Source organism: Ailuropoda melanoleuca, chromosome 4, assembly GCF_002007445.2.
Source record: "Ailuropoda melanoleuca isolate Jingjing chromosome 4, ASM200744v2, whole genome shotgun sequence".
NCBI lineage: Eukaryota > Metazoa > Chordata > Mammalia > Carnivora > Ursidae > Ailuropoda > Ailuropoda melanoleuca.
This window is the reverse complement of record NC_048221.1, coordinates 57,560,685-57,570,238: the sequence shown is the minus strand read 5'-3', so window position 1 is coordinate 57,570,238 and position 9,554 is coordinate 57,560,685. Positions and strand designations below refer to the sequence as shown.

General features: G+C 39.7%; 1 protein-coding gene across 2 annotated transcripts in view; it reads left to right on the top strand.

Annotated features, from left to right (window-relative positions):
- Positions 1 to 9,554, top strand: part of ZNF35 (zinc finger protein 35) — a 41,989-nt gene that overhangs the window by 27,573 nt on the left and 4,862 nt on the right. Inside the window, exons 2-4 of one of the 2 annotated variants that reach the window (XM_011217776.3) lie at positions 3,110 to 3,310; positions 5,288 to 5,601; positions 6,585 to 6,729. In XM_011217776.3, coding sequence (XP_011216078.1) covers positions 5,410 to 5,601; positions 6,585 to 6,729 — 337 coding nt within the window. In that variant the 5' untranslated portion in view covers positions 3,110 to 3,310; positions 5,288 to 5,409. Of the gene's footprint in view, positions 1 to 3,109; positions 3,311 to 5,284; positions 5,602 to 6,584; positions 6,730 to 9,554 lie in introns of both variants that reach the window. The other variant, XM_011217774.3, reaches the window with a different exon arrangement.

Below are 9,554 nucleotides of genomic sequence, written 5' to 3'. Positions count from 1 at the left end.
ATCAACATTTCACCATTGCTGACATATGAAAGCTTGTTACTCAAGAAACAACATTCTGTTCCAGTACCCAACTTACTACATAAGTTTCACACAGGACCAAGTCCTTAAAGCTCTGATTAAATCAATTGAGAATCCACCCCTGAGTGGTCAGGCCCATTACTGCTTGTGAACCAGTCATTCATTCAGTCTATTCTTGTTTGTACATTTGTAGATTTAATTCATCCTATATTCTTGAGTTGCTAATTTTATATTATAATTCTCAAAACTCCTAATTCTGCAGGTGGACTATAAATACCTTAATATCCAGATTGTGTTTCTAATAGTAGCATTGAACTGATGTGTTGATAAATGTTACTAATGCAACCCCAGAGTTCCTTGAGGGCTGGTTTCTCATTAGACTGAAAGGTACACAAGAGTGAAAAATGGAAGAGCCCAAGACTTAAAGTCTTAAGACCTGGGTATAAGTCAGCTTCTGCCAGTTTTCTTTTTTTTTTTTTTTTTTTTTAAAGATTATTTATTTATTTGACAGAGATAGAGACAGCCAGCGAGAGAGGGAACACAAGCAGGGGGAGTGGGAGAGGAAGAAGCAGGCTCATAGCAGCGGAGCCTGAATGTGGGGCTCGAACCCATAACGCCGGGATCACGCCCTGAGCCGAAGGCAGATGCTTAACCGCTGTGCCACCCAGGCGCCCCTCTGCCAGTTTTCTTGGATAGATGCCTTTATTACTTGGAGCCTTGATTTCCTCAACTGTATAACAGGAGAGAGAATATCTGCCTCACAAAGTTGTTATGAGGTAACGAATATGGAGATGTTTTATATCTGTGCTATAGAAGAATCACTACAGATTATGTAATTATAAAGGGAAAGATGTACTTTAACAGAGAAGCTGTCATTCACCTCTTAACCATCACTAGGACTGAGACAGCCTACATTATGTGCCTCCTCATGTGATGCAATAAGCCAAAAGTGTAACCTGAATTTATCAAGCTTCTTAGACCTAATCGTCAGTTTACAGGAAATACAGGAAGCAGACAAGGTAAATGACACCACAAGAAACAAATTTAGAACAGGGAATGTTGTGTAAGAAAATTGCACTGGATTCTTCAAAAAGGAAGGGGGTGGTAATTGTTGAAGTTGGATGAATATTGGGAGTTCATTGTACTGATCTCTGCTTTTGCATGTGTATTAAATTTTCCAGAATGAAAGGTATAAAAAGTGGGTGAGGGAGGTTGTTTTTAAAAGATATTGAAGAATCATAAGACACTAAGAGCCAGAGATAGACTCACACAAATGCCCAATTGATTTTTGGCAAAGGTACAACAGCAGTTCGGTAGAAGAGGAATGGCTTTTTCAACAAGTGCTGCTGGTGGAATTTGATATGCATACCCATCCATCCATCCATCCATAGTCAGGAGGTAGGACTAAGCAAAGAACTCTTAGACTTACATCAAAAGCAGTCTCCATAAAAGAAAAAATGATAAATTGGACCTCAACACAAAATAATTTGCTCTGAAAAAAAAAAAACCTTTAAGAGTGATAAGACATTACAGACTTGGGGAAAATATTTGTAAATCATATATCCAACAGGATTTGTTCCTAGACTATATAAAGAAATCTCAAAACTCAATATATCGATTCATTCAATTAGAAAGTGGGCAAAAGACATGTAAAGATATTTCACCAAAATATAGATAGCAAATAAATGAAAAGATATCCACCATTATTAGCCAGTAGAGAAATACAAGTTAAAAATGACCGTACACCTATCAGAATAGCTTAAAAAAAGAAAAAAAATAGTGTTATTAAATCTTGGCAAGGATGCAGAGAAACTGGGTCTTGTCTGTTGCTGGGAATGTGAAATGGTACAGCCACTCTGGAAAATAGTTTGGCAGTTTCTTACAGAACCAAACATGCACTTATGATATGACCCAGTATTTGTGCTCCTGAGCATTTACCCCCGGAGAAATGAAAACTTAATTCAGACAAACATATGTACATGACTGTTCATAGCAGTTTTATTTGTAATAGTCAAAATATGTAAGTAACCCAAATAGCTTCAACAAGTGGCCAAAACAGTATATATATACCATGAATACTTGCTACTCTGCAATAAAGTAAAATGGAATGACCCATTGCTGCAACGACAAGTGAATTTCAATAAAATTATGTGGAGTGTGAAAAAAAAATCCAACCTCAAAAGGTGATATTCTGTATGATTCTATTTATATAATATTCTAAAATGACAAAACTATACAGAGATGAAAGGTTACTGGTTGCCAGAGGTTGGGGATGGTGGGAGGGGACAGGAGGGAGAGGGAGGGGTAGCACTTAGGAAGGTCTTAGTGATGTTGAAACAGTTGTGTATCTTGATTGTGGTAGAGGTTACACAAATGCAAGTGATAAAATGAGGTAGAAGTCTACACAAACATTGCACCAGTGTCAGTTTCCTGATTTTTATATTAAACGGTAATTATGTAAGTTGTACCTGTCGAGGGAAACTGGGAGAAGGCTATTATCTTTCCAACTCTGGAATTAAATTCAAAATAAAAGGTAAAACGACCCTTAAAAAGCCATAATCAAATGCATTGTGTGAAATTGATTTGAAAACAAAATGATGAAATATATATTTTAGGATAGTTGGGGAGATTTGAATATGATTGGATATTAGATGATATTAGGAAATTGTTAATTTTCTTACCATTATGTAATGGTGGTATTATAACGTGTGGAGAATATTATTATTAAAGGATGCATTTTGAAGTGTTTGGAATGAAGTGGTTTGAAGTTTACAACTTTCCCAAAAAAAAATTTTCAGTATATATAGAGAGATAAGGAAAACGTAGCCAAGTGTTGAGTCCAGATGCAGGATACAGGTATTCATGGTACCATTCTTTCAACTTTCCTGTACCGTTTGTATTTTCAAAATAAAACGTTTAAGGCAGAATTATATCAGGGCTTTCTACAGACAAATGCTTTCTGGCTTCAGGCTCCTGCGTATGCGCCTCGCGTAACTACTGCCGATTCAGGGGATGTACTCTTCCCTGAAGCTCAGGGCCACAGTACCCCTACACCCTCCTAAACACTTTTGCTCCCATCCCTGGTCTGCAGCGACATTGGACACCCATCGAGAAGACAGCACCTCCGAGCTTCCTAGAGAGGCCGGCCTGGCGACTTGGGAAGCCGGAAGCCCGTCTCGAGGCACTTCCTGTCCGGTCATTGTTCTCGCGCCGGCAGGCGCAGGGCGTCGGATCTTGCTGGCCTTTTGCTATAGAGCTTGCGAGCTCCGACCGAGCCTCTTCGATGAACACGGTCAGTGGGTTGGCGGGGTGGTCACGGACCTCACGGGTGCGGGAGGGGCATCCCAGGAGCGGACTGCCGCGACCCCCCTCGGGGGCCCAGGCTTGTCTGTCCGTAGGGCGGCTCCGCGTCCCACCACTTCAGAAACACGGCTGCCGCCTACCGGGGGTCTGTGCTGGGGGATTTTGGACACGGACAGCACCAGAGGCCAGGCTCACCCCGGGAACAGGGCTGTTTGGGGTATGAAGGGGGAGGAGGTGGGTTGCCACATTTGGAAATAGGCAAAGGACACTGAAAGGGAAGCTCTTGATAGGGGACCCTGTGCTGTCTGGGGTGGAGGCGCTGTGAGTTTTGTCAGCAGTCCGATAAGAACGCTCGAAGTAGGCAGTCTTGCCTATACATAGGTGAGATGAGTGTTAAGGGCCTTCGTACGTGGTAGAATTCAGCTAGTCATGGAAAGAATAATCCTCCAGAATTGAGTGTTGTTGCAGGAGTGAAAGTGCTATTGCGTTATTTAAGAAATTCAGTGTGTACAGTAAATTCCTAGTAAGTTGACATAGGAGAAAGCATGTGATTACTTCAATAATAGCAAAAGGGTACTTAATAAGATTTAGCACCCCCCCCAATAAAACATCTGAAGGGGAACAGAAAAATCTTAATTTCTTCATAATAAACTAAACTAGTACGATCATTTTATTCATAAATTAAACAAAAACAACAAAGATCCGCTGGCTTGGCTATGATAAAAGGGTGTTGTTAAGTTGGTGGTGGTGTGATTTGGTGTGATCCTTTTAGAAAGCAATTTGGCACTTTATATCAACCATGAAATCCTTAAACCAGTAATTGCTGTATTCTGAAGGAATAATTCAGAAGAAAAAACTATTTGCACAGAAAAACTTTTGACATTAGTTAAGAATATAAACTGGGAACAACCAAAACTCCTTTTACTAAAACAACAGCTCATAAATAGGGTTGGTTAAGTATAATATAGCTATAATTTAGAATAGTGTGCCAGAATGAGGTAGCTCTGTATGTACTTATATTAAAAGATATATCTAAGACTATGGAATAGTATATGAAATATAGAAATTGAGTCAGAATGCTAAAAAATGCACAAGTGTGATTTAATCTGTGTTTTGGGAAAATAAGCAGTATTTGTAAAGGTGTACGTTATCTGTATGGAAATGCAGAGAAAACACTGATGACTGATAATTACTGTGTGTGTGTGTGTGTAGGGCATATATTTACTTATACATATTTCTGTATTACTTGATCCTTTTTGGATGAGAATGATAGGAGAATTAATGCTATAGGTTATTGTATAGCTACTAAAAATGATAAGCATGAAGAATGGCAACATAAAACATCTTTTTTTTTTTAATCTTAAGAGTAGTACAAGGCATTTGGAAGAAATGGAAAAAGTAAACATCAAAGAAAAAGAAGCTCAAAACCACCTGTAAATAAATAGCATCACCTAGAGATGACCACCCCTAAATGGTGTCTAGACTCTCAGTCTTTTTCTTGAGATTCTTTAGTTCATGCTATTGTGTATCTTTGGTGATAAAACCAAAGAGATATATATATCCCCATAGATAGAAACAAAGTTTAATAAGTCGTAATTGCCAGTGTGGTTGAAGGTTTTCCCTTAAAAGAAGTATCTTAGATTCAGTGCTATAGCTCTTTGGCGGTGGAGTAGGGGTGATATTTCTTAGTCATTTTCTGTATTTTTCAAGTTTTACAATAAAAATACATTAACTCTATAATCAGGAAAAAATCAATAAACATTATATAAAGCTGTTTGTAATGTGATTATTATGGGAGTACATTACATGTTTGCAGTTGAACCCTCTCCATCCTATGAGGGAGGAGTAGAGCAGACTCTTGCTGTAGTGGCTGCTGCCTAGGCGTTGGTAAAATTGGCCAATGGGTTTAATGGCATCCAGGCAAACCTCTACTTGGTGCTAACAATGTTTTCTGGTTTTTCAGTAGACAGTCTGCATCTTGTCCCTGGGAAGAAACTCAAGAAGCTTTGGAAACGTAAAGATTAGATGGGGCTTGACCTTTACAGGGCAAGCCCCCATCTATAAGAGTTCCCGTCCTGAGCAAAGAAGATGACTGCACAACTGAGAGAGGCCATGGCCTTAGCCCCGTGGGGCTCAGTGATAGTGAAAAAGGAGGAGGAAGAGGAAGAAAACTTCCTGGGTCAGGCATCCAGCCAACAAGTGCACTCTGAGAACATCAAAGTCTGGGCTCCTGGGGAAGGGCCTCAGACAGGCCTTGATGTATCAAAACAGGAAGAAAAGGTAAATAATGGTCTGGGAGGAAAGTGGGAGGAGAGACCTGAAGACCTCAAGTGGTTTCAGAGGGGACTATGTCCCTCTGTTTCCACACCTGGAGTATTATTTTCTGGTGAGGGCCCTGGCCTGTAGGCCTTTGGAATATAATAGAAACAGTCTCTGCTGATTGATGGGACATTTAGTGCTATCTTTAAACCAGTGATTCTCAAACCTTGCTACGCAGAATTAATTGGGGAGCTTTTTATAAAATTGTGTTGCTCATGCCATACTTGGTTCCAATTAAATGAGAATCTTGGGGTGGGACCCAGACATCTGTGTTTTTAAAAAACTCTTCAAGTGACTCCAGTCAGGATCTGATTGCTCTAACCTATGCTTCTCAAATTTTAATATGATTTAATATCTCAAATTTTAATCACCAGGAGGTCTTGTTAAAATGCAGATTCTGACTCAGAAGATCTGGTTAAGATTCTGTACTTCTCACAAGCTCCCAGGTGATGTGATCTATAGGTTGCACTTCGAGTAGTGAGGGTATACACTATACTGTGCTCCGCAGTGTTTCAAATACTGCTCCTTACCATCACTAGCCAGACGAGACTGAGGTTCCCCAAAGATCATAATCTTGCTCCTGTGATCTTTAGCCCTTAGAAAACTCTAGCCTGGAAAATCTCCCCACATGCTCATTTGTCATGCACTGTCTGGAAAGCTAGTTTTGGATGCCAGAGTGGGCAATGAAGTGAAATCAAAGTGATAGAGAAGAAAGTTGCAGGCTTGATTCTCTGTCTGACTCATGTTGGGGATCAGAGAAGACTCTGACTTTATTTTCCTTTTTTTTTTTTTTTGGTGATTTTTTTTTTAAAGTTAAAAAATTAAAAAAATGTATTTTTTATGGTCTCCACGAATAGGTACTTATGTTCTCATATTCAAAACTAATCATACCACCTCCCACTGACAATCCCCTCATAAACTGACCTGAGCTTTCTTGTCTCTAGGGTCCAAACATGTTCTGGGACATGGCTGTCATCCTAAAAGCAACACAGGAGGCACCTGCTGCCTCAGCCTTTGGCAGCTACTCACTACCAGGGACTCTGGCCAAGAGTGAGATACTGGAGACTCATGGGATCATGACCTCTCTAGGTAAGGTTCAACCCCCGATTCAGTATCTGACCATTGGGGTTTCTCAAAAATCTATTCAGAGACTGGCGGTCTGGTCTCATAACTTGAGAAAGAGTTTTGAGGTATTGAAACTATCAAGGAGAGCTGGTAGAGGAATGCCAAAAGATGCGTATGTATTTGTCACAGGAAATGGCTTATTTTGCACACAGTCTTAAGACACCAAACCCAGGTGAACTCCAAATTCACCTTTTAATCACATTTACTGATTAGCAAGTTTCATGTCTATTTGCACACAGAGACGTGTCCTCTTCATATGCTTTGTGTTTATCATTGGTTGGTGAGCCTGGAGGGGAAGCTAGCTAAGGTAGGAAGGATCAATTTTTGTGGTGATTTTGAGGAAATGTTTTGGAAATGTTCTGTTTTTATAGATGTTTGTGCAGGCTCCAGAGGATTTTGAGCAGGTGTGTCAGCTATACTGATGTTCAAAGCAAGGTCTTCATGGATGGTACAGATGGCTGGCTTATCACCTGGTTCTCTCTCTAAGCTGGGACTCAGGATGTCTTACTAGCAATGGCAGAAGCTTACCTATGGAGGAGAGACATGTAATTCTTGACTGTGGGTCACGAATATGATAGCCATGGGTCCTGTGTTGTAGATGTCATCTCTGGATGAGTGCCAAGATCCTTCTGGCACTCACATTCTATAGGTCTGTCTGGTACAGAGCCACACCTGAATACTTTGAACCCACTCTGCTCTCTAACCCATTCCACAGACTGACTACTTTCCTAAACCAGTATTGTGGGGAAGATTAGGGTTATCACCTTTCATTTTCTAGTCTCTTCTTTAATCATTCCCCTAACTGTAAGCAGCTTCTGTTGTCCACTTTCTGCTCTCTATTGCATTTTCTCTGGTACATTCTGTGTAGTACCACTTCTTTTCTGTTTCCTTGCTTTAGCAGTCATTCACTGCCTTAACTTTACCAGTGACACCCATCCACCAGGAATGGTCACTGTTTTCCTTCTTTGCCTCTTACCTCAAGACCCTGTTCCCAGACAAAATTGACCTTTCTGTGTGCTGCCAGTTATTTGCATAGCAGCAGGTAACAGCAGTGACATGAGCTCTAGGAATTAAGAGAAAGATCTGAGTGTAGTTGCTGCCCTGCCTTTGATAACTCTGTGACCTTGAACAAGTCCTTTCTCTCTCGACCTGCATTTCCTGTTCTGTCAGCTGGGGTATATTCATTCGGTAAATATCAGGATTTTTGGGGGGCCTGCTTTCTATGTGCTGGGTCGTGTGACAGGTGAATAAAACACATTTTTGCCTTTTTTTTTTTTTAAGCTCCCACACAGGTGAAAGAGAATAGTTTCATCTTGATGATAAAATTATATAATATATACGAACATGTTTTGGAAATTTTGATGTGTTATTGGTGGTTAACATTTGAGAGAGTTTTATCTACAGTTTCCTATGTATTAATTACTATTGAATTTATTAAAGTTTATACATTTAAAACCAAGTTTTTAAGCATTTAAACATAACTTATTACTTACACATCTAGAGAAATTTTTTTTTAAAGATTTTATTTATTTATTTATTTGACAGAGATAGAGACAGCCAGCGAGAGAGGGAACACAAGCAGGGGGAGTGGGAGAGGAAGAAGCAGGCTCCCAGCAGAGGAGCCTGACGTGGGGCTCGATCCCGCAACGCCGGGATCACACCCTGAGCCAAAGGCAGACGCCCAACCGCTGTGTCACCCAGGCACCTCACATCTAGAGAAATTTTTATAAAAATGAGAATATTTGTACTTTTTCTTTAATTCATGTTTAGTTAAGCCTCAGGTTTTACAGATTAATTTTTTAAACTTTTTAAAGCATTTTGCTCCACCTACATATCAATTTCTTGACATAAAAATTGTCTCGTTTTTATTCTTAAATAAAAATATATAAACTATATTGTTTCAAATTTACTATATCTAATTCTTTAAAACATTTCAAACACCTAAGTAGGCAGATTTTCTAATTTTATGTATAAAATCTTGATAAACACATGGCTTTTGTAAATCTAATGAATTTGTAATGACTTACAGACTTAGTAAATTAAATTACCTTTCATATCTTATAATACAGTTACCAGCTAAGATGGCAGACTTATACAGCATTTCAGATCTCTTTTTTAAAAAATGAAAGAAGGGGCGCCTGGGTGGCACAGCGGTTAAGCCTCTGCCTTCGGCTCAGGGCGTGATCCCGGCGTTATGGGATCGAGCCCCACATCAGGCTCTTCTGCTNATTGATTTCAAAAGTTACTACTTTGCCTATTCTTTAGTTGATTATAAGTGCATTTTTAGCTTATTTCTGTACTTTACTAGGGTTACAATAATCCTTCAAGATCCAAAAAAAGGAAAAATACCATCTCAAACAAGCCAGAGGTACAGGTTCTAACTATTGGATAAGAACCCAAGGGGATTTGAGCTTGAGTACACACAATGAGCTGCCTTTCCTTTTCTTACACTGTGGGCATTGGCCAAGATCCTAGCCCTTACTTCGTCCCTGTGATGAAACTGTTAAATAACCACTATGTGGAGACTCTTCTAGGCCACAGTTGTACCTGCTTCTGTAATAATTTTGACAGAAAGCATGATGCAAATAAAAGGAATTGTTTCTGTAATTGGTTCTAATTGGTTCGGTAATTCCCACCAGTCTTCTCTTATGTCTTTCTAGTGTTCTAAATCTCATGGTAAAAAGGGTAGGAGTATGGTCAGGGGATGCAAGTGAGGTCATAGACTGAAGTTTTCTTGGACTTTGTTCTTGTTGGAGACATGCTTGGTAGGGATAGAAGCCCCCCCCCCC